The sequence below is a fragment of the Mastigoproctus giganteus genome, chromosome 5 (assembly GCF_048544385.1).
Source record: "Mastigoproctus giganteus isolate SK-2022 chromosome 5, ASM4854438v1, whole genome shotgun sequence".
NCBI classification, from domain to species: domain Eukaryota; kingdom Metazoa; phylum Arthropoda; class Arachnida; order Uropygi; family Thelyphonidae; genus Mastigoproctus; species Mastigoproctus giganteus.
This window is the reverse complement of record NC_143579.1, coordinates 227371413-227396077: the sequence shown is the minus strand read 5'-3', so window position 1 is coordinate 227396077 and position 24665 is coordinate 227371413. Positions and strand designations below refer to the sequence as shown.

Sequence of the window (24665 nt, the reverse complement as noted above, 5' to 3'; positions counted from 1 at the left end):
TTCAAGATATATTCGAATTCGAATGGCCCATTGAATGGGAAGTATGGCCTACTATATTCAATAATAGGAGTTGGGACTCTGAGTTTTCCACAAAATTCTATACCCAAAGGTTTATTGAAGGATTTGGTGCAATATTCGTGTTCTTCGCTAGATGAAGCTTTAATTTCTTTCTCCCTACCATCACGATAAACTTCATAGAGATCGTATCTAAAAATGAATAAATATATAACATTTAAAGGGCCTAAAACATTGCAAAGAAATAAAAAACTAAAACTTAATAAAATAAAAATGAATCTGTAAAACCTGATTCATATATATGACTGCTTCCTACATATAAGGATTAAAATAAAACGGATTTTTAGATATAGCTTGTTATATTTAGGTAGGAAATAAGTGCCATTTAAACTGAGGTAGGTGAGACAAACAAGTCCCGCCATCGATTCTATAAAGAAGTGCCCATGTTTACCGATAGATGTCAGGAGTGTTCTCGTAATGTGTTAGCACCTAGTTTTTTTCGAACGCGAGACAATTTATGTGATTTTTTTTTTTTTTTTTTGTAGTTGTTGGCGCATCAGCTTCTGTGGCCATAATGCACCTCTCAAGGTTTTTGCAGTACTTTGATCCAAGCCCGAGGCGGGATTCGAACCCGCGACCTTTCGGTTGCCAGGCAGGCACTTTACCCACCCGGCTAGCCCGGTCGGCTTATGAAATGGGAATCGTTTTAGGCTAGTACGCTTCTGGTTACTATTCGTGGTAAAAGGTAAGTACATGTATAATGTTTGTATATATTATTACATAGCTTATTTATTTCTTTACCATATGCTATAAACAGATTTTTATGAATATTACTTAACAGTGTAGCTAGAAGGAAAATTTAAAGAAAACCAGGAGGCTGCAAATATGACCTGGGCGTGCTTTATTAGTCTTCTTTTAAAAAGGAAATTTATTCTTAGAAAGGTATTTTCTCTATTTTTTTTTTTTTTTCACAATTCATAAATTCGATGCTTTCATTAGAGACTTACTTTACGCTAAATACTTCGATCCTCTCTTCTGGTAGATCAAGTCGAGCATGGTACAAGCGGCCATTCTTAATTTCTGCTTTAAGCCTGACATCCGTGGAGGTGTACAGAGTTCCAACAATTTTGAGGGCTGGTTTATCATCGGACGTAATACCAACAACAGCACTGATTTCTACATTAGCACTGAAAATGGATTGATCATAGAATTAGTACAAGTACCTAAATTATCAAGAAACATAATTATAATAAAACGATACCATAAAAACAAGATACAAACTCAAGTTGTTTACTAAATTTAATTAGTATTTTCCTAATTATGTTTCCAGACTGCGTATTTGTGTAGTCATGCAGGTTCAATCTCAACATTCCCGCCAACAGTTATAATTTCAGTTCCTACGGTGAATAAACAGAAAAACCGACCACCAACAAAAGACCCTATTTATCTGTAAGAACAAGATTAATAGGGGCTAGATGTAGTCATTCTCAATGTACCACTCACTCTCTGAAGGAAAGACTAATAATGATTCATTTATTCCAGCATATTATGTGAGCATTCATTCATAATCTGCCGATTTCATTTTCCGAATTAATTGTAATCATGCGGGAAAAAAAATAGTTATCGCCCGCACACTTGTTTCTTTTTGGGCACGCACACACGCATATCAGCGAAAAAGTATCTTAAATGATAAATTTTGAAGGTAAATTATGTACACTGTTCTCTAAAAATACTAGAATATCAGCAGTATTGAAGAAAATGAATTTTTATTAAAGGAAGTTATAACGTATGGGTCCATTTTTGACCTGAATGACATTAAAATTCCTAGCATCATTGACGGGATTTGAACGAAGATCTACATGGTCGGAGGACGGTGATTATATCACTTTGCTACCCGCTAGAAGGAACTGAATAAATCAGCAACTATTCATGGAAGATATTCGCCTAGCTTACAATAGCCACCTATTTGAATCTGGTGCCATTTCTCTTTCAGTATAGTCGCCATTGCTTCAGTCAGTGCATAAGACGTACTGGCCTCGTCCTAATCCAGCGTTCCTGCTTACTCCATAGGCGTTCTTGTGCGATTGAGTTGAGGATTGTCAGGCCAATTGTGAAACTTCGTTTTCCTCAAATCAAGCGTGTGTGTGTGCAAACTTGGCTTCATGGGATGGAGTAATATCTTTCTGGTACACAAAAGGCCCGGTGCCATAGAAGTGGCAGAGTGTAAGTGTAGGTAGTACAGGGCTGGCCAAATGTTAATATATGGCTTAGCATTGACGGTTTTTATCGCTCCAACTAACGGTAGTTGTCCAAAACACGAGAAGCAGACCATGATGTTCCTTGTGTCTAAATTTCGCTGTTTGGACTTGTTCCTTTATATAAAAAATATTTCTTTTCGTTGTTCCTCAATCCATGAACGTTGGACAAACCAAGCCCTGAAACTTAACTACCCTCTTATAGGTTGTTTAGTCGTTCAGATTTCCTTGCCCTACCGGATCTTGGTTTAACTCTTATATCATCCTTGGCCTTCCATCTTTCCATCTTCAAAAGTATGAAACAGTCTGCTGGAGCACATACTGACAAATTACAAGGGCTTGTCAACAGCAATTATATCTTTTTGGAACACTGTAAGCTCCTTGCCTCTGCTCATACTGGTTGCAAGTGATGTTTCTAGAGTTTTCTGTATAGTGATACTTATTTCTTATTTGCATACACTCTTACTACTTTCAAAGAGGTGTCCAAAAAGTGCTTAGAGGTTACTGTATTTAAAATTAGTCTACCATTTCAGTACTTCATAAATCGTAATACAGTGTATATCAGATTAATTTGATACAATGTACACATCAAATTGATTTCATTCTTAATTTAGCTAAATCAGCTGTAGTTTGTTTTTCATGGTAAAGTACCTGGGTTGAAGTTGTCCATCAATATCGCAGTTTCTTGGAGAAGACATTAATTTCCTGAGATCCATCTTTCCTTCCATTTTCAAGCCAACTGTAGCACTTCCATTGATGTTAACTGTGTATGCTCTCCCAGTTACACTAGGCACGACCAGAGTGCTGTCCACGAACATGAAGCTATGAGATAAATCCATCTTATGCGGGCGGGCCATCTGTATGAATAAAGAGAAGAGGGATTACCAGAAAATTAATTATTCTTTTAAACAATAAAAATAAATTATTAGTAATATTAATAATGAATTTAAATGCTTTGTTACAAATAAAGATAAAAGCATTAATCCAATGTAGAGTTGCATCTTACCTCTGAAAGTATAGAAACTAAATCGATTGCCTTTTCTAAGCTCAAATCCTCTATTTTAGGAAGGTTAAACCACGCGATTTCTTCGCCAAGGAATCGGAAGTTGACGGATCCATTAGACTCAGTGGAACTTCTGCTTTTCTAGAAATGAAAAATATATTAAAATTGAAATGTGTAGTTTATTTTGTTTCTCTGTACTTTCAGCAAATCTGGACATTAACAAAATTTGCACATTTTTAACGTATGAAATAAATGTACCAACCTTTCGCTTATATATGTTGTCTCCTATTAGAGATTCCCACAACTCTCCAGCTGGAGTGTCACCAAAGTATCCATCTCGTCCAAATAATTTTTCCATGATTTCTTCCATGCCTTCCAGTCTAGCCCCAGCCTATAATGCCAATTCGTTTTATTAGCATGTCTATTAGTTATTGTATTTTACAAATTCCAGTGAATTTTTTCGTTAAGCTAAATTTTAATGAATCTCAATAAAAACATTAATTAATTATTATTAAATTCGTTTAATTTAACATAATACTTTAATATATTAGTTGATAAGAACTGTGGTTTTGAGCACAAATTACGGCTTCACCCTGCGTTGATACTTTGATATTTTCTCATTTTTGTTTCAGCCGCTTCAAGGGAAGGGTCAAGGAAATTTAAGTAATTATTGAATCTTTACGGTGGCTTCACAGTAAAAGTTTACAGCTTTTTGTGTTTTCTTGAATGATTAAATTACTTAAATGAGAATATAAGGATATCTTATTGTAATATTTGTATCATTGCAGTATTTGTTTACGAGGTACATTATTGGGCAGAAAATCAGAAACCATTATTCGATATCTATTTGGGCTCCTTTTGTCAGAATTACACTCAGATTCCACTAGGTGTTTGAGGGAGTCCAGCCCCAGATTTCACCATTTTGCTATCAAGACACTACTGTATTGTGTTCGGTAGAGAGCTGAGAAGCGAAAGTGCCCTTTCCAATGTATCCTAGACATTCTCGATTTGATTCAGATCTGGAGAATTAGGCGGCCAGAGTAGATGTTGGAAATCTTGGGAATGTTCCTCGAACCATTAAGGTACAGTTTGGCATGGTAGATAGTTGCTTTGTCTTCTTGAAAGAATCCATCTCAATCCGAATAAAAATGAAGCATTGCAGGGTGAAGTTGGCCCGATACGATAGAAAAATATTAATCGGAGGCAACACCCTTCTAATGGTATTAGTGGACCCAGTCCGTACCAACAGAACATACTGCATATAACAGAACTCCAGCCGCCTGAACGTTGGACAGGGGACAGTCTGATGCTTGGCTTTATGAGGTTCACGCCACACTTTCACCCTACTATTAGTGCAAAAAATAAAAAAATAAATTATAAATCTTTCAATTTTTTACAGAAAGAAGTGGCATGTTTATAGGCACACGGCTGCAAAATCATAGATTCTACAACTCCCTCCGCATGGTTGGGTTAAAAATATATTTTTTTGCCAAAATTTAATTTTTCAGTTATTTGCTGCACACTGGATCTTCTATTCTGAAGCACAATTTTGATTTAAATTCCTGTGGTCCCTTCCTTAGAGTACCGACTTTTTGTCGCATTTCTTCCTTTTAGATTTGCGTTCTCCTTTTTTATGTATTATGTTCATAAAATACATATTGCATTATATGAACATATTATGTTTAAATAATATATATTGTATTATGTATTATTTTATGTTCTCCTTGATTAAATATTTGCTGATGTAGTTGATGCTGACGCCATTGAAAAAAAGTGTCTAATTTTTTTGGCCAGTGAATGTAGTGAACATCTTTAAAATATAAATAAATTATTATATATTATTAGTATTGGTATTAGTGCAGGCTAATTGATGCATGGAAGCAAGATTATACAGCATCAGTCATAAAAAATTACCCATTTACCAATTAATAAAAAATTACCCATGTACTGTTTAACGTACTGTTAAATAATTAAAAATTAAACACTTAAAATACTGTTTTAAGTATTTTATTACAAAATTAAATAAAATTTAATATATTAATATTATTACTATAATAAATACAACTCATATACCACATGAAATAAATAATATAGTTTATTAAGCTAATCGCCTAAACCACTATACAATTTAAGGTGACGTTTCAGGCATCTTACCGATACCCATCATCAGACCATGCTGTTGGGGGACAGAAAAACATAAAGGGTTACAATTGACTATATTTCAATAACAATTACATAATTCCAATAAGTTAACTGATTGTGAATTGCTGGTCTATATAATCAAAAATCGGTATAATCGGTATAATCAATTAACTTATTGGAATTATGTAATTGTAATTGCAAATATTGGTAATTGTTATTGTAATATATAGTCAATTTCAGCCCTTTATATTTTTCTGTTCACCTAACAGCATGGTCTGATGATGGGTATCGGTAAGATGCCTGAAACCTCACTCACCTTAAATTGTATAGCGGTTGGCGATTAACTTAATAAACTGTAATATTTATTTCACGTGGCATATGAGTGGTATAACTATTGCCGTGATACTTGTATATACGGTATAATAAAATATTTGGAGAGTACAAACCTCAAATAAGTTAACACTGTAACCAAACTGATGTGAACTGATATTCATGTACAGGGATCTTGGAATAGGAGATTCAGCACTACGAATGATATTGCTCTCAAATTCAGCACCCATATTGATACGCTCTGAAAAGATGGACCAATCAATGTTCCTTGAACCGAAAATATCGACGCCAAATTTTTTCTCTAGCTCATCATCAGAAAGGATTTCTCGTAATGCTTGCTTCATAGGGGAGGATGATTCTTGAAGATTGGTCAAGTAAGTCCATACAAAGTGGCCAACTGGAAAACAGTTGAGTCAAAATTTAATACGATGGTAAAACGTGCAAAATATCTTTTTAATATTTTATATATATTTTTGATTAGAAATTATTTCAACCAACCTTGTTCATCTTGTTCTTCTGTAAGGCGTCTTTTCACTTTTTGGATAATGTCACTGTCAGCACAATCCATGAGTCTAGTGAAAGCTTCAATCCTAAGTTCTGTGTCTTCATCAGCTTTGGCATATACATCCCATGAGTGTGGCTTTGTCTGCAATCATATGAAATAACCATAACAATATTTTTATTGGTTATTTTGGTATATAAAATTGTAAACAAAGGGAAAAAAATAAATTTCCAGTAAATTTATTGTTATTATTATTTCTAAATTTCTTTATTCAAGTTAATATAACTAATTTAATAATTCAGCAATTAATTACTACGTAGAAACGAGCTTGAAATTTTAATTTAAAGATAAACAATTCAAGTTCAATGAAAATTAAAGTTATAAATGGGTTCTTGTAGAACACAGAAGCAATTCTGATTTCTTACCACAGAACAATCCATACGACGTAATGACTGAATTGCAGCTACACGGACATCAGTTGGATTATTTGGTAGTGTCGCGCATTTCTTTATGGTACTTATTGCGCTTCCTGCCTGCCCCATGTTTCCAAATGCTTTAAGAACTGAAATGATCTGAAATGTAATATTCTTAATTAATTATGCTATTTAATACATGATATTTCAAAAGTAAAGTGATTTTATTTGCATATAATACATACGTAGGGAAAGAATGTAGCTATTTTAACAGAAATTACCACATCTAAAGATTAGCTACAGTATTTATACTGACGTGTACTTTACATAACGCCCTCGTGGGTAGCACGGTTGGAAGGATCGCCTTCCTCCCCACACCAGGTGGAAAATACCTGAGATCAAGGCCCGTCGATGACATGAGGAATTTTTATGGATGTTTTTCACAACGTGGCTGATTTAGCTAGTCTCGGGCAAGGGTAGCATGGTTTTTTCTCCCGTAATCTCGGGTTTTTCGTCCAGCAAAACAGAAAATCGACCACAGAACACACACAAATTACAAACAATATACACGGAGCAATATGGCCTTAGTCGCTGATGCTCCTAAAACCCAACTACAAAATAAACAACAACTTTACATAAATTGTTGTGTTGTTTCTTTACTATTTTATTTTTTCTGCCCATCATTGCATTAATAGAAATTAAAGATTAGTAGCTAGGATTCCATTCGTAGAGCTTCTGTCCAAGGATCGTTCAAATGAAATGACTTTTAGAATAAGCAGTTCGGAGATGTATCTGGTTAAAAGTAAGCGCCTGTGACCGATCCAATGGAATCACAGAGAGACATACTCTAGAACTCCGTTGGATGCTGGTAAAATTCTTAAATTGATATTGAGGATAAACATTCACACAGTAAACTGTTTGGCCCGTTTGTCTTTATGACCTCCGTAACTGCTCTGTTGTTTTGCTCTGGTGATGGACATTGACTATGATACCATGAGGAATTCACTGCTTCGATATTGTTGGACACATTTGGACGTTTCGATGTACACAGCATGTAAACTAAAACCAGTTTACACTTGGCTTTGAGTATCCTCAGTTGTATTTAAACATCCATTCCAGAGGGCGTTGTTATCTGTGTGTGAGTACAACCATTTCGTTTCGTGCACCTCCCAAATTTTTGTTCCAAAAGATTGTTTTATTTTTACGGTTAAGAAGAGTTATAATTGAGAACGCTACCCCGCACTCCAAGTAAAATTATAGATTTCAACTTACTAAAAGCCTCAGGGTTAATTTCATGATTTACGGGGGAAAAAAGTTTAAAAAAGATGTTCTGTTTATAATCCAGTACGTCCACCAGCTCAAAGGAGCTTTCAACTAATAATTTTTACAGTGAATACAATAATTAACCGTATTTAGCAAGAGAGTGGTTATTAATAGGCACTGCTCTACTTGGACTAATGTCATAAGTCGAGTTATCCAGGATTCAGTGCTGGGCCCATTGTAGTTTTTCTACATTTATTAATGATATTGATGAAGGTATATCAGGCTTAATGTCTACGTTTTCAGATGATGCAAAGGTTGGCAGGATTAATGACGGTAATGAAGGTAAGCTACTGCAGAATATTCTAGAAAATTTAGGCCGATGGGTTGAGAAATGGCCGTTGAAGTTTAATATTGACAAATACAAGGCACTGCATATGGGCAGCAGTAAACCCAGAGTATCGTATCAACTGTGTTGATACATTACTCTGGGATCAAGCGGAAAATGAAAAGGATCTGGAGTAATTGTGCAGTCTGACACGAGGCTCTCTGAACAGTGTAGACAGGCTGCTGGGACAGCTTATGGAGTTTTGTCAATGATATACTGGAACGTTGCTAGCAGGGATAGGGCGGTGATTGTCCCTTTGTACAAGACCATGGTTAGTCTGAATCTTGAATACTGCATACAGATCTGTAGGCCTCGTTTCAGGAAGGATGTAAATCTGCTGGAACAGATGCAAATAAAGGCAGCGAAATTGGTGAATGGCCTCAGTTCCGCAAATTGCAACGTCTGGAAACTAGGCACCTCCTAGGTATTGGTGTTGGTATGGGTGTTTAAGGGCACAAGGGCAGCTGAGGCCAAAATGTGCCAGTTCCTATATCATCATTCTATAATTATATAATAATTTAGTACAGTTTTGCATCAGAGGAATTCATAAAAGTGTATTTGTTTAAGGAAGGTATACAGTTAAACTAGATTAGCATTGTTTGCAATGCTGTGGATAAGCGATAGAGGTTCTTGCAATCGTGACTGACAGTGGAAAGTATTTTTTCTGAATTGGGAAAAGTGCGTACATTCTAAAAAAGTATATGTTTGACTGTTAGCGGTGATATACAATGCATACATCGAGGCGGGATGTCCCTGGTGAGAAGAAACATATGGGTTAGGTGAGTATGTCCTATCCTTAGTCTTGACAGTACAACTTCCTGTCTGTTTTGTCTGGAGCTGGAATTCCATAATGCTGGTTCCTCTTTGATTTGGAGCAATTTGTTATTCCTTTGCGACTTCCATATTTCTGACCACTGTAATGTACAGACTTTTTTTTATATGTTTCAAATAATCCACGTATGGTACTTGGTAATGTGATGGTATTGTACTGTTTGGATGTTTGGCTGCCTGGTCTGCTCTTTCATTACTCGTGATACCAGAATGCCCTGGGAACCTCGGAGGTGATCTAATGGATCTAAGGCTTTAATGGATTGAGCAAGCTCAATGCTGATGTCATTCTTCCTCTTGCTCAGACTACACACATGAGGGAAGATAAATTCAAGTTGAAGAAGGATAATTGCAGGATAGATGTGCGGAAGTTTGCATTCAGCCAGGAGGCTGTTGTTTGTTGTAACAAACTTCCATCTGTTGTGGAAAGTTCTTGAATAAATTCAAGGAAGTCAATATTTTGTCTAGTTCTTCAATAGTTTGGCTAGTTCTAGGAAGAACTAGACAAACTATTGAAGGGAATAAACAGTTGCTGTGGGATTTTTTTTCTTATGACTGATTCTTTATAAGCTTGCTTTCTTTCATCATTTGCCACCACCATTGCTAATACTAGCCGCAGGGCGTGAACCACGGTTAGCACAAACGCGTTTGCTGCTACACTCTTGCGCGAACCATTTGGCTTCTTAAAGTATTCTTTAATCCAGAAATCTTTTATTCCTAATGTACCGAAATTTGCTCTTCTCACTAAAATCGAAGCACAGAATTTCGTAACTTTTAGTAAAACATTATGTTCAGTCATTTGTACAAAGCCACTTTATCGAAGTGGTCAAACGCCAGATTATGGTAATACACCTATTTGAGTTGACAGTGATTTAAGTCCACTTGACTGCTAAATGCAGTAATGTTTTCACAAACCCCTGTGGCCCTACTTGTTTGCTGAGGATTATAAACAGGAAATTTGTAATTTTATGATGCAGTTTTAAGAAAAAGTACTTGATAGGAGAGACTTTATAATCTTATAAAATAAAAATATGGAAAATATAGTTCGTACATGGAACAGGGAAAATGGTAAACTATATATATATATAATATGCAAAGTTATTCGTTACTTACCTTTTCTTTTTCCCGAGAATTTGATGGGCTGCATCCTTTTAGACACTTCTCCAATTCAACAATAGCGGTTTGAACAGCGGATGCCTTTTCGCAGTTGGGACGGATGCTACAGAATTTGTGCACCATGGAAGAAATTCCTAGTAAACCTTGACGACCGATAACTTCATCCTTTAACAACGGCTGCAAGTAATTAAAAGGTAAATTAATACAATTATTTCCCTATATTTATTATCTTCGCTTATAAGTGTCTGAAGGAATGCAAAAATAATAAGATTTTTCTATTAAATTAACTGTTCTCACAATACTTACAACAACTGCTTCAACAGCTTCTTCTGATGGATGAGGTATGAAAGCTAACATGGTAAGCCATGTGTATACCCTGAGTTTCGAAACTTCGTCTGATTTGATGAGTTTCACCATTAATTCCATGCTACCTTTGGTGCCAGCTGCCGCCGCCGCATCCATGTACATGTCTCTGGAAATAGAAATAAAAAAATAAAATAAAATAAAAAGATTTTTAGAATGTTATTTTGTGTTAACAGAAGAAGAAAGTAGATAGGCCTTGAGATATATATATTATTGTTATTGGATTTTAGGAGCATTGGTGACTAAGACCATATTGCTTGTATATACTGTCTGTAAATTGCGTGTGTTGTATGGTCGATTTTCCGTTTTGCTTGACGAAAAACTCGAGTTTCCGGGAGTAAAAACCATGCTACCCTCGCCTGACTACCTTAGCCACGTTGTGAAAAAGGCCCATAGAAATTCCTCTCGTCATCGACGGGACTGGAACCCAGGACTTTTACACCCGGTGTGGGGAGGAAGGCGTTTCTACCAACTATACTACCCACGAGGACAATGAAAGTAGAAAATACGTGATTATTTCAGATTATCCGTAAACTGGTTAGACTGCTAATATTATTTTTCATGTTTACGAAGGTAAAAAAATGCATTATAATCCATGACGTTCCAAAGAAATTCTGGTCCTATGTTTCCATTTGTGACTGAAACCAGAAGAAATTGCAAGTAATGTTCCTGAATTGCAATATTTTGAATTTTTTCAAATGGGAATTTTCTTATGTTAAGAAAAATTCAGCTGATCTGTCCAAACTGTTGATGCCAGGAAATATTTTTCATAAATGAAAAGTTCCGTCTATTAATAAATACTGACAACAGAAACAAGCTCTTTTGTGACTGAAGACCGCGAAATGTTAACAGAAATTTATCGATTATAACCAATAAGTTAGAATCAAGGACGTTGTTGTTGTTCGGTTTTAGGAGCATTGGCGACTAAGGCCACGTAGCTCTGTGTATATTATCTGTAAATTGCGTGTGTTGTGCCTGAGATCGATTTTCTGTTTGCTGGACGGAAGAACAGGGTGAAAAAATCATGCTACCCTGAGACCGACGAATTCAGCCACATTGTTAAAAAGACCCATAAAAATTCCTCCTGTCATCGACGGGATTCGAACTCGGGTCTTTTCCACCCGGTGTGGGGAAGACGGTGATCCTACCAACTGTGCTATCCACGAAAGCCAGAATCAAGGAAGCCATTAAAATTCGGTGCAGTATTTATAAATTTAAATTTTATGTTTATACTCCGGGATGACCAAATGATCAGAGGAGTTCACAAGATAGAGAGAATTAAGGTTTTAATATGTTTTGAAAATAAAAGCTTAATGTAATTACCAAATATAATTCTTATAAACATCCAAAAGTGGTTTTTCATTTTCATTAAAAATTTGATTTTACCATCCTTGCAGAACTTTCATTCTACTCTGCATTTAAAAAATTCTGATCATTGACAGAGTACAAAATGAAATTCGGACATTCGCTGAGATCCTTAGATACCCGTTGTTAACTTAAACCTAAGGTTACTAAGGGTTAGCGTTAGTTTTAAATGTCAATCACCCAAAGAAGCGAACTTATTTCGCATTTGCCAAAAACAAAAACAAAAAAAAAAAAAAAAACAACCTCTCTCATATTGTTCTCCATAATCAAAAAGCGTCTCTATCCAATTATAATGTGAATTTTTCCAAACTTTCTGTCTCGGCCACCCTTACAGACAACTTATTCCAGTATTCCACAACACGCTGTTCAATGGTAAACTTCTTAAGCTCAAGTCTGCTATTATTTAATTTAATAAAAGATGGAAAGTTTTAATTCAATTAAAGATGTTCCATTCACATTCACTAAATATTTGGTTTAAAATCTTAAAACTATCAATTCATTTCATTTAAAATCCCTATACTTCCGTTGTTAGAGTAAACTTACAGGGCTTTAGGAGAAGCACAGTATTTTCCATCTTTTAAGTTCGTATAGACTCGAGCTACTTCTGCTCCAGGAAGACCTTGGATGATGTAAACCAATCTATGAAAATATCTTGCAGTGTCTTGCTTAACTCTATCTTGAATCTTTGGGCATAATTCTTGGAGTAAACTAGCCACATCGGATTCTTTGCTTTCGACCGGAGACTTTGGTGCATGAGCATACAAGAGTGTAGTGTGCTGGCCCATTGGATCTAAATAAAAAGCAAAAATAATAATATCCGAAGGTTGTTTAATAAGTTTTGTATAAGCCTATTTACAGTTACCAAATTTTTATCTGACACACTCAGTGGTAGAAAAATTGTCAAAAAGGTGGAACAAAGACGTTGCGTGGTTTACCATATTAAAAATTAAAATAATAATAAAACAGCTTATAGTACATGAGACATAAGATGAAGAATTTTTATTGTGAAAATCCCCATACTACATATTAATAACTAGGCTACCAAAACAGTAATATGGCTTCAGGCTTTCCTCAATGTAAGATGTAGATCTTACAAATATAATAGAAATAATTGTTTTGCTAAAATAAAATCCAGTAAGGGCGATGGAACGGGAGTATTAGGTTTAAGGATAGTAAGTATTAAAGTTGAATATTTAGTTTTAATGTAAATAAGGTTTGAAGAAAACACTGGATTTGGGGGATGGGAAAGTATGACGTTTATGTTAAATAGTGGCTAAATGGAAACAAGTAATTTTGAGTAATATAGAGAGCAAACAGAGACAGCGGTCAGCACTAGAGAAGGGGTGTCATTTGAGAAAAGGCATGAAAGGGTTACTGAGGGCAAGAACAATAGGACATTGAAATGGGATTGCGAAGAGTCTCTTTTGATCTAAGCCACCGTTAGAAAGTAAACAGGAAGTTAGTGGACGTCCAGTGTTCGCGTCAAAAGAAAACGGCGTCAGGCTGGCTGATATTTTGGCAAGTTGGTCATATTTAGCAGGGAAGGTGTGAACACGAAACAGAGTGTTTTGGAGGTGACCGGCAAACATGAAAAGGTCATACTGCCGTGTGAAAAAAAAAATAAATAAGAAAATTCTAGAGAATGGATGGTTTGTGCGCTAGGGAGACTGCTGTGGTGAGATGTTTTAGCAAACAGGAAGGAATGAAAAATTAAACAGAATGGGGATTGGTTACGAGTCCTTGGAGGAGGCGTTCCAAACTTGAGGGAAAAAGAAAAGTTCAGGAGGAGTAATTGAGCAAGTGTCCACTCTGTATCTGACTTCTCTGTGGTCTAAGAGGAGAAGGTAGGGAGTTTCTTTGTTGAAGTGGAAGAAGTAGATTTTTTGGTGGTCACAGTTCACATCTCGTGGTAGCAAGGTGAAGAAGAAAAAGAAGAAAAAAACGTGCAAGAAAGAAAGCCTTGTACGGCATCGGATTGCAGTGATAGGCCTTCACGGCCTATCACTGCAATCCTTGCATGTTTACCTTAATCTTAGGTTTAAGATTAAGGTAAACATGCAAGAAAGAAAGCCTGGTCCGGCATCGGAGGGCAGTGATAGGGTGATAGGCATCCTTAGCAACGAAATCGCAAGATGTACCTCCAAAGTTTTGTCGTGTAAGAGACTACACTTGTGTTTAGGGCTCGGCCCGTTGAGAAGTGGCCAATTGTGCAGATATGTGAGCCAAGAAGAGAAAGAAAGCCTTGTCCGGAAGAAAGCCTGTCTACCGCGAAGGAAAGCCTGAACGCAAGGAAATTGGAAGTAGCGGCTATTTTGGAACGTAAGTCTGTTCCTGTTTTTTTATTGAACCCCGAACTCATGGACTCATAATCTGAATTCTGTAAGAAATTGATTGATAGTTCTTTCTAACGAAATTTAAATTTGGAATAGCAAGTTAGTTACTAAGGTTGAGATAATTTGTTATGATGATTATGAAATAATGTAAGGGTGGTACAGTGGTAATAAAAAGAAAGTAATAGTATAAAGGAATTAGTAAAGAAATTATATTTATAGGGGTAGCACTGTAAGGATATGTTACCTATATCATTAAATTAGGCCAGGTGCCAACACAAGATAACATACCAGATGAGATGTAAAGAAAGAAATTTTATTAATAGAGAAACCTCATGAGTAAAGAGGGATGACTAAGATGATAACTAGAGAGTAATTAAGGTAGAACGAGGGATTTATAGTGAACATTACTGAGGTAAGAGGATACCAGTTGTAATACATAAGGAGAAATAAGGGTTGAAATGAGTTTTAAAAAATAAATAAATTTTCTGTTTATACTCCGGGACGACCAAACGGTCAGAGGAGTTCACAAGATAGACCGAATACAAGAAGCAGCACCGTATTTAGCTGTCACGGGCTTGAAGTCCGGTCACTCAAGGCACGTGTATTTTTACTGATGTAAGTGATAAAAGTTGGTAATGTAAGAGAATAATTGAGTAATCATCGAGGATTCATATTAAGTAAGATACAACTGATGTTAATAATTTGTAAATTGAGAATAGTTGATGAGAGAGAGGTAGTGTATTGTACTGTAGTATGGTTCAAATATATGGAAATTGGTATGCATGTATATATGTAATTTGTTTTTTTTTATGTTAATGCTGTATATAATGTTCATTAAAGTTTTGTAAATTTATTGAAAAAAAAAATAAACAAAGACAAGTAGTAACTTACTAATCCCCCCCCCCCACAGTATGTCTTGAAGATGAAATGTAATATTGTCTTAAAACGTGGCCTAGTCATTAAGGGTATCTATTGAGATTTTCTTAATAAAAATTCTTAATCCTATTTTTCACATGGTATAAGAGCGTTTACTTTATTATTTTAATCTTTATCCGAACTTTGTTACAAAGATAGGTAGCAAGAAGTTATCAGAAAATCAGAACAAACGGTCTTTATTTAATGCGGAATATCAGCATGCACTAGTACGAATAACGCTGATAGTAGTGAAAGACAACTTTTTGGAACTTGACACATCTGTGTCATGGCGTTATTTGTGATTCAAAAAGGTAGCTGATATATCCTCTTGAGGAACATCTCTTCATGTCTGGGTTAACTGTTCGTAGTATTGTTCGGGATCATTAAAGGCATGGATGTGTTTTGTCAGAAGGAGACAAATCAGGGTCAATGCAAACCAAGGAACCTACTTGCAAAGAAACTTCAGTCAAGATTATTGGCTTGAACAGATCACTGTACAGTATTAGTGTTATAATAAAGAGCTGAATGTTGGAGAAATACCTGAAGGATAGGCCTAAGTAAACATTCAATGTATCATCAATTTATAAGATTAATTTGAACAAAACAAAATACCAGTGGTGAATAGACATAATAAAAGACATCATTATGGAACTAGACCACACTTTATCTTAGCTAAAAGGCCGAAAAGCGATTATGGAACTAGACTGCAATTCCAAGAGATTCGTGATGGATAAAAAATATCGTGATACCTTCGATTCTTCGGTCTGCTCCGACTTCAAACCAGAAAATCTAGCGCCGGATTGACCCTGAAACTGCTAGCAGTGAAATAGCTAGTGTCCTCACCACTTAAATTATTGTTCAAAAGTGTTGGAGACCCAGTAAAATTTGAATACAATCCTATCTCTTCTGATAGCCTATTAACAGAGCTTCTTGATACTGGATGTCCCTAAGATGAACATAATCTTTAATCCAGCTCAGAGAACCAAATGTCGTGTCAGCTGTGAGTATCTACTGACAAGTGGTACCACCATCGACCAACTATCCTATGATTCTGATATGCAGATTTTCAGACAGTTCCGCTAGCACTTTTATTAGGCTATGGAACAATTTTTTTGACATTGAATGTATTTTAAATGAATTACATTATTGACATTTCAAAAATCCAATTTAATCAATATCATTTTAAGTTAGTGCAAAAGTGTACTTACTCTCAGCGGATACCACCACCCAGACAGCATCGTTTAAAAGCTTGTTGGCTTCTCCTCGGTGGGTGGGCAGGTACGCTGGTGTTACAATAGTAACAACCCAGTTATGAAGTATAACTTCACAATATGAGAGATGCCTGATGGTGTGGAGTGATATAGACTATAAAATATTTAAGGGCAAAGGCCTCATGCTACAGGGTACCTACCCACCCACCGAGGAGAAGCCACCAAGCTTTGAAACGGTGCCGTCTGGGTGGTGGTATCCGCTGAGAATAAGTAACAGTAATCTACTCCACTGGTGAAGTGTTACTCATTAGAGGTAGTACAATACCATGGCAACTCGTTGTGAAGGTATTCACAATATGAGATATAACCAAAACGATGCCAATTTAATTAATTAATTTAACTACTTTAGTAGATGGCTACGTTAAAATTATCCTTTTTGCACTAACCTATGTGTAAAAATAAAATATATAAGGCCTTTGCCCTTAGATATTTTATAGTCTATAATTTTAAGTTAATTAAACATGTTTCCTGAACTGTAGTATTTCGATATAATGATGCTCGGGATATAATTCAAAGACTTACATGAGAATCTATCTCTATTGGGGCCTCCCTTTTGGAATGTTAATATAATTTCACCCTGAGAGTTAGCTTGCATTTCTCCTCTACTCATAAGCGTTAAACTGCCCCTATCTTTACACCATAACTTCTGTGGAATTCCTGTTCGGAGAGTCTGTTCGCACGTGTACTCCTCAGATAAAATGGTCGGTGTTTGAATAGGCTAAAAGCAAAGAAAAAAATGAACTTTTTAAGATTTTGGTTCATAATATGCCTGTAAAATCTAACCAACTTAATGACGATCATACTCAAATTAGCAGTACCATAGAGCCAAGATGAACAGGTATAACTTACTGAGTACGGCGAGGTATAGAGAGCACCAGGTATGGCTGTAGTACCCCCATGTCGGTGGCTGCAGGATTGCAGATTTTTGCTCTTGCTGTAAATCAGATACTGGCCCTGTCTCCCTAACGAGTATTCGGTGTCACAGATACCCATTATATCAGTCTAGTAAAGAAAAACCATAAATGATTTCAATTGTTTATTTAATAAATTTAATAAAATTTTAATAAATATTATTAAAATTTTAATAAATACAGTAATAAAATACAAAAATTTAATAAATACAGTATTATGTATTAGCTTAAAGTTATAATTTAAAAGTTTTGAATGTATGAAACATAACTCTTACCTCTCTTACTTGGGAAGAATACTCAACATTTTCAGGAACAGCAATTTGAAGAGTTGAGAGAATAGCTCGCTTAATATTTACTGCTTCATGGGAATCCTTAGGGTGTGGACACACCTCCGAAATCTTTCCGTCGTCCATTGAAAATGGAAGTTCATACCTCTCTAGGTTATGTATAATTCGAGATGGATAACCTGCTTCTGCGGTGTCGTAAGAGACGTCTCGCACCTGAGTGATAAAGGAGAGTAAATGCCATTTATTCTAATTACTCATGAAAAGTTGTATATTATTATTATATAACATACCAGGTATATTCAAAGAGTTTCCGGAATTTTACAATTAGGCCAGTTGGGCGTTCTAATCTAATCACCTTCAAAGTATCTTCCTTCTACACCCATCAACACTCGTGCCCTATCGGTCTACCCAAGCTGTCATGGTGCAGGATCCAGCCATTCTTCCATTTTTTAGGGTCGTCTTCGCCTCGAATTCTCAAACGTGTCAAAACCCTCAGCGTAGGTAGTAAGTAGCAGTAATACTTCACCCCCTAGTCCCAAATTTGATGCGCTATGCCCTTATCGTCGAAAAAAACGATCAGCATGACGTTGGATTTTGTTGCATGAGACTTCTTGGGGCGTGGGGACATTTTTGTGTGCCATTGGGATGATTCCACCTTGGAATCATCCCAATGGGATCGTAGATGAGCATCCAACTCTTATCCCAAGTGACCACTCTTCTTAGGAAGTTCGGATACTTTAGATCTTTCGAACTAATCACCTGCGATGGCTTTTCTGTAGTCCATTTGATCGCCCAACAGCAAACATTTCTTTCTTTATGACGTCGAAGGGCATTACGAAACACTGGAAGATGAACCACTGCGAGGTTCATCTTCCAGTGTTTCCTGTCCGTTTTAAACCGATTAAACCACTCGTAAACTGCTGTTTTCTCCAAAGCATCATCTCCATAAACTTTATGTAGTACTTTTCTCAAATTTAAAAAAGAACTTGATGTTAGCACGTTGTTGAAATTGCGACATTCCTCAATCAGTCAGCTGTGACGTGCGAGTGAAGTGGTTGAGCCAGTTCCCACTTGGCATGTGTGCACACCAAGTTCAACGCCAACACCCTTCAAAACCTTACGGCCGTAGCACAAACCATTTAAATACCAGCGTGAGATTCCGGGAACTTTTTGAATGTACTACCTATGTACTTTATAGAAAAACATGCAATTTTTTGTACCACCATTTTTTATAAGCATCACTCTAAAAGTAATGCCTGTTGGGTCACAACTTGAAAAATTTATTTTATATGCAAAAATTAGTTCATATCACTACACTTAACTAAAACTTTCTGTATTTTCCAGACTTCTAAGTGCTCCTTCAGCCAGACAAACAGATGAAAGTCGCTGGTTGAGAAATCAGGACTACGTAGTTTAGTCAGTGTATTAACGTTCACATTACCCATGGGTGGACGGGCATATTGTCGTGGAGGAAACAAATGCCTTTGAGCAGAAGACAATTGCTTCTTAGAGAGTTTTTAGACTATTTTAACCAGCATCAATTGTAGGCCTTATTACACGCTCTTAAAAAACTCAAAAGGTGCGTCAAGAATTTGTCTCCTTTCTGTATAGGAACGTTTGCTCTTGATACCTGATCCCATCAATGGTTACGATGCGATTCAAAGCGTTATCCCTTTCCTTCTAAAATGGTTCATCAGAAACAAAGAAAGGTGAACCAGTGTTGCCTTTTGTTCTGGCAGCAGTTGTTTGAACACGCACGTACATGAACTTTATAGGCTGTTATACAGCTTTAACAAGTTTTATGGATTATGGTATCGCACTACCAACATTAATTCACTTTCTGTTATTCTTCTGTTGCACTGTATGAGTTCATCAGCACGAGCAGTTTTCACGTTAATCGTCGTTGTTGGCAAAGATTTGTATGTTTCAATCTCCACGCGTTCGTGACCTCCCTTTTGATGATTTGCACCACTGAAAACGTCGACAAGGGAGGTTCATTATACGTTGAATTTCAAACCCTGTCACACCTTGGAAAGAAAGTGTGAAAGGATTTGAAATTCAATGTATAATGAACCTTTCTTGTCGACATTTTTAGTGGTGCAAATCATTAAAAGGGAAGTCACGAACGCGTGGAGAATGAAGCATATAAATTTAATTTGTATGCTTCATAAAATTTAATGTTTTGTGTGTTCTATCCGTGTGTGTGTGTCCGTTCGCATGTAATAATCGATTGTTAGTGGATAGATTTTCGTAAAATTTTATATTTGTTCCTTTTAGAAAGATTTGCGTGCCTTTTCAAAATTTCATTAAAATGGGACCAATTATTATTTCTTTTGTTTTTTATATTACATCAGCTATTCATATACCGTGTATTTTAGTTGAAGCACTAGATGTTTGTTGCCAAGCGCCGGTTAGAGGAATAACATTTACTAATTTGTTATGATACAATAGACATTTTCTTTTTAATCGAATCTTATATAATAGGTTTCCAACTACCGATTTAGATAGAACAGAGTAATATTTTCAAAATAACTGATTTCATACCTCAAGCGCCAACTCGCAATCATCCAAAACTTTGAAAATTGCTGTGCCGGACATGCGTATTGCTTCATTGTAATATCCATGTCTTGCTGAGATAGAATTTGAAAGTTCAAATCTATATTCGTAAGCCATTCCTTTCCTGAAGCCATACTTACCGGGACCTAAAATAATAACAAAATTAAGGAAATTAAAAATTTATAGTGATGTGTAGATAGCTTTAAGTCTACTAATTTGGAATGTTTGCCCACATTGAAAGATATGTTGGTATTCTACTACAAAAAAAAAAAAAAAAAAAAAAAAATATATATATATATACAGGTGACAGCATGACGTCACAAATTTGTCCTTATATTCCCACAGCGCATCGGGACCCTGTCTTTTCAATTAAAAGGAAAAAAATTGCAACCATAGCTGACAGTGATGTTATACTGTCTCCTGTTAAGCCTAATATGCTACTTTTGGCCCAAGGACATTTCTAAAATAGAATTAAAGTGGAATTTAATTTCTCGTTTTAAACATTCCTTTATATGTCTTCATTAAAATATATATATTTTGAATTCTACTCACCGACGGCGCAATGCTGGGAACATTTGGAATCATCCCAGTCTACCCCTCCTCGCACTGGGCCTAAAACAAAATAAATATTGTTACAAATTTAAATCAAAAATAATTTATTACAAATGTTATAATGTCATTTGTGATGTAATTTAGGATAGCTTTATTAGATTTTTTAAGATCAATTTCTTCATGAACAATTCTTAGAACGTACTTGAATATTTAACTAGATTTAACCTTTTAAAATCCGATACTCTAAATATTTGTACAATTTTTGTGGAGTTAAAAAGAAAGCTGATATTTTTATATAAACTTACTGATAGAATGTTTATTCAAAACAACTGATCTTAAACTGCCTAACAAGATGAATGATAGTAGATGCCTTTAACTACACTTAGGAAAAGAGATAAATTGTGATACTACTTATCATTATATTGGCAGAATATGTTATTATCTTACAAGTTCTCTGAAAGTGGTGTTGATGAAGGCAACGAAGCTGTCGTATTGGTGATGGGCTTCAAATGGAGAGGCTAAAGATAAAAAAAAAGGTTTCCTGGTGTATTCAACTGGGGCTTGAAAGGTATCAGTTATTCCTGTAGTTTCTTCGGTGATGAGGAAAATAAATTACTCTCTCTCCTACACACGTTTCAAAGTGTCCCACAAATCCTCAGTTGGGTTCCAATCTACTGTCAGGAGGATCGGAGGTGACTGAATGGTGAATTCAGTATAATAAAGTATGGATAGTTTCATTTTCATTTTTCAAGATGATACGGATTGAATTTGGCGTAGGTTTAAAGTATCCCATAATTACTGGATAAGAGATTGGTGATTCGACCTGACAGTTCTACATAAAGCTCTACTGTTCCTCCCCTGTACTGTTCTCTTTTTGTCACAGGTATACCTGGAAACGGATACACCGACTCCTGTGTGCACGGGTAGTCAATGACGAGAGGAACTTTTGTGGGCTTATTGCACTTCACTGAGTTAGTCGGTCTCGGGCATAGATGGCAAGATTCTTAGCATTACCCCCGGAAACGCAGGTTTTCGTCCAGAAAAACTGGCAAATCGACCAGAGAATACATGCAATTTATAGATATAATACACATGGACAGATAAGACAGCTTTTGGGGGGGCCCTAATATGGTAGTTTTTTTGTTTTTTGGCCCTGACCGCTTCTTATAATTCTAGACATTATAGCCATGGTCAATCTTGTGATTTCCATAGTTTTTTCTGTTGTGGCCCCAGCTTCTGGCGCACCCAATAATAAATCCTTTTTGAAAGTATTTTAGATTGTTCTTAACATCTAGTTGGTCATTAAAAAAACATTACCACTTCTCTACTGGATACTCAATTTCAAGCAATCATGGAAAATTGATATTTTCAGAAAGCTTTATCTTTTCAGTGGCTCCTAATACGAAACCTTTTTTTTTTTTTTTTTTTTTTTTACTGCGTTGAAATATCTCTCTGCAGTCCTTTAATATTATAATGGTCTATTACGCAATCTCCCGTTCTGAGATCATCAGATTTTTGCAGTTGGGTTACTTAAGCACGTACTAACTCCTTGCAAATCACAAAGCTGTCCTCCGGTCGAATATTTTTCATATATGGCAGTGTGGCAGATGTGTCCCCCACAACCACTCAGACTTAAAATTGGCCAAATAGAAACTGCTATTTTATACGGAAACTTGGTTAAGCATTGCTGAATTTAACTGATTTTCATAAAATTTCTCAACACATCTATTTATAATGTTACAACATAAAAATAATTAAAAGTAATTACAAAAACGCCCTTGAAATAACAAATTTGTAAACTGTTTAAATAAATGAATCTCCAATCCTTCTAACCATTAAATATTGGATAGCAGTTACCGTTATAATTTCTTTACTCCATATTTGAGATCAGTTATATCTAGTTAAATGTTTCGAAGTATCTCAAACTTCGCTGTTCTCTTGATAATATCTGATTTTGTTTTCGATTATTCTATAGCTTTTGGCAATACAGAAATTGCACATACCTGCTGATGCAGCTCCCAGAAGACACACTAACACTAATATTCCCAGCTCCATGGCGATGCTGAGCTCGTAAGTGCTTCTTGTGTTTCTACAGCTTATATAGCTGCCCAAGCAGACAAAGGACCAAGTCCATATTTACGAAGTTCAGTCCTGTTCAGTCTTCCTGACCACAGCATTAAGCGATTTGCTGAATTGGCGGTAGATTTTTTTTTTTTTACCCGTCTCAATTGCAGCTGAAAAATGACGTCAGGCATTTATTATCGTCTTAATAAACTGGGAGAAATATCACTTTGCTGAATCAGCTTGATATATCGCCCGCTTCATCCTTTCTCGCTTAAGAGCAACACAAGGAAAAGATTGCATTCAGTAAAAAGAATGCTGAATGAGAGAGAGAGAGAGAGAGAGAGAGAGAGAGAGAGAGAGAGAGAGAGATAATTAGCGTACATGTCAAAATATTCTTTGTTTCGTGCCCTTGCAGTTTGCGCAGTGGATATAACCACCGTTTCCACACACCAGGTGGTAAAGAAATGGGTTTGAATCCCTTGAATGATGCTAGGAATTTTTAAGGGCCTTTTTCACAATGTGGCTGAGTTAGTCATGCTCAGGAGAGGAGAGCATGGCTTTTTCTAGCAGAAACTCTTGTTTTTCATCCAGCAAACAGCATATTGACCACAGAACAGACGCAATATATTATATACGGCGCATTATGGTTGGTCTAAGTGGCTGATGCGCCTATAGCCCTACAACAACCAATCCGATTAAAACACTTAAAAATTACATATGCATTAAGGGACACCAAGGGCTATCATATCTATCCATGTGTATTATGTCCATATACATATTGTGTGTTTTCTCTGGTCAGCTTGCCGTGATTGGACGTTCCTACTTATGGCTACGATAAAAGATTATTTCATTACCGGCTATTTCATGGTATACTCCTTCAAAGCCGTAATGTACTTTTGTTCTGCGATTCTACCATCGGTAGAAGCACTTCTGGAATCCTTGTTTTTAATTTCTTGCAGTGCGTCTTTTGATATTTGTCGAAAACCCAGAACGTCAATAAAACTCTTCGTTTTGAGTTAAAATTTTAGTATTGGAAACCAGAAGAAATCGCAAGGAATCTGAAGTACTGAGAGTGAGAAACGAAGACCATGTTGGTTTTGGCCAGCAATTGTACAGATAGTAGTGTGAATGGTGCATTTGGTGATTAGGTTTATCATAAGGTAGCAGCCAAACCTCAGCGCGTCATTTTCCTGAACGTTCGAGTTTGACAGCTTGAGAGCCTTCTGCGAATGCGGTGCAATCCCTTTGTAAAAGTGCTAATTGATATTTTGACAGCTGTGAATCGCATTCTTTTAAATCCGTCATCTTAGTAAAGCACAGCTAAGTCATAAAAGATACTCAACACGACCTTATCTTACACGGAAGAGCGTAAAATAACATCGAAGAATTGTATATGAGAGAGAAGTTGGCGTCAAACTGCTTATGCTGAATGGCAGAACTTTTGCCATAATTTAATACGTTGAACAATTTCTCTGTAGCAAGAGAGAAATCGTTCAACGTATAATTTTTAAACCACCTTGAAACCTAATATTGAATACTAAATGTGGGTTCTGTTACTGTCTCCCAAGTGCGCCACCGACCTGTGGGAAAATTCTGTTGAAAAATGAACTAAAATCAAGCAATAAATTCATCCGAGACTGAGTTCTGAAAAGTTTATGTTATCTTTCAGGTCATGAAGACTTGCTTATTTTGTTTAGTTTTATTTTTACTTTTTCAACTGGTTATTTTGTATATATTTATTTTGGAGGATTGTAGCTAACTCGGCCAGGTGTTAAAAGGAAAACCCATAAAAATAA

General features: G+C 36.0%; 1 protein-coding gene across 1 annotated transcript; it reads right to left on the bottom strand.

Moving 5' to 3' along the window:
- Positions 1-2884: 2884 nt before the first annotated feature.
- Positions 2885-22860, bottom strand: LOC150086188 (vitellogenin-like). The gene is made up of 15 exons (XM_090374823.1): positions 22809-22860; positions 20806-20865; positions 20242-20399; positions 17686-17910; positions 17349-17501; positions 17022-17217; positions 12524-12770; positions 10559-10724; positions 10250-10429; positions 6673-6819; positions 6244-6391; positions 5862-6142; positions 3536-3664; positions 3277-3414; positions 2885-3127 (listed from the first exon to the last, which is right to left on the bottom strand). Exons 1-15 carry the CDS (start codon positions 22858-22860, stop codon positions 2885-2887), a joined length of 2523 nt encoding a protein of 840 aa, XP_090230949.1.
- Between the last annotated feature and the right edge of the window lie 1805 nt (positions 22861-24665).

Bases quoted from the DNA above. Each gene is read 5' to 3' on its own strand.
- LOC150086188 (XM_090374823.1), bottom strand. From the start codon at position 22,860: ATGGAGCTGGGAATATTAGTGTTAGTGTGTCTTCTGGGAGCTGCATCA. The intron at 20,400-20,805 runs GTGAGTAGAATT...TTATTATTTTAG, and splicing joins TTCCCAGCATTGCGCCGTCG to GTCCCGGTAAGTATGGCTTC. The intron at 10,430-10,558 runs GTAAGTATTGTG...AATTACTTGCAG, and splicing joins AAGCTGTTGAAGCAGTTGTT to CCGTTGTTAAAGGATGAAGT.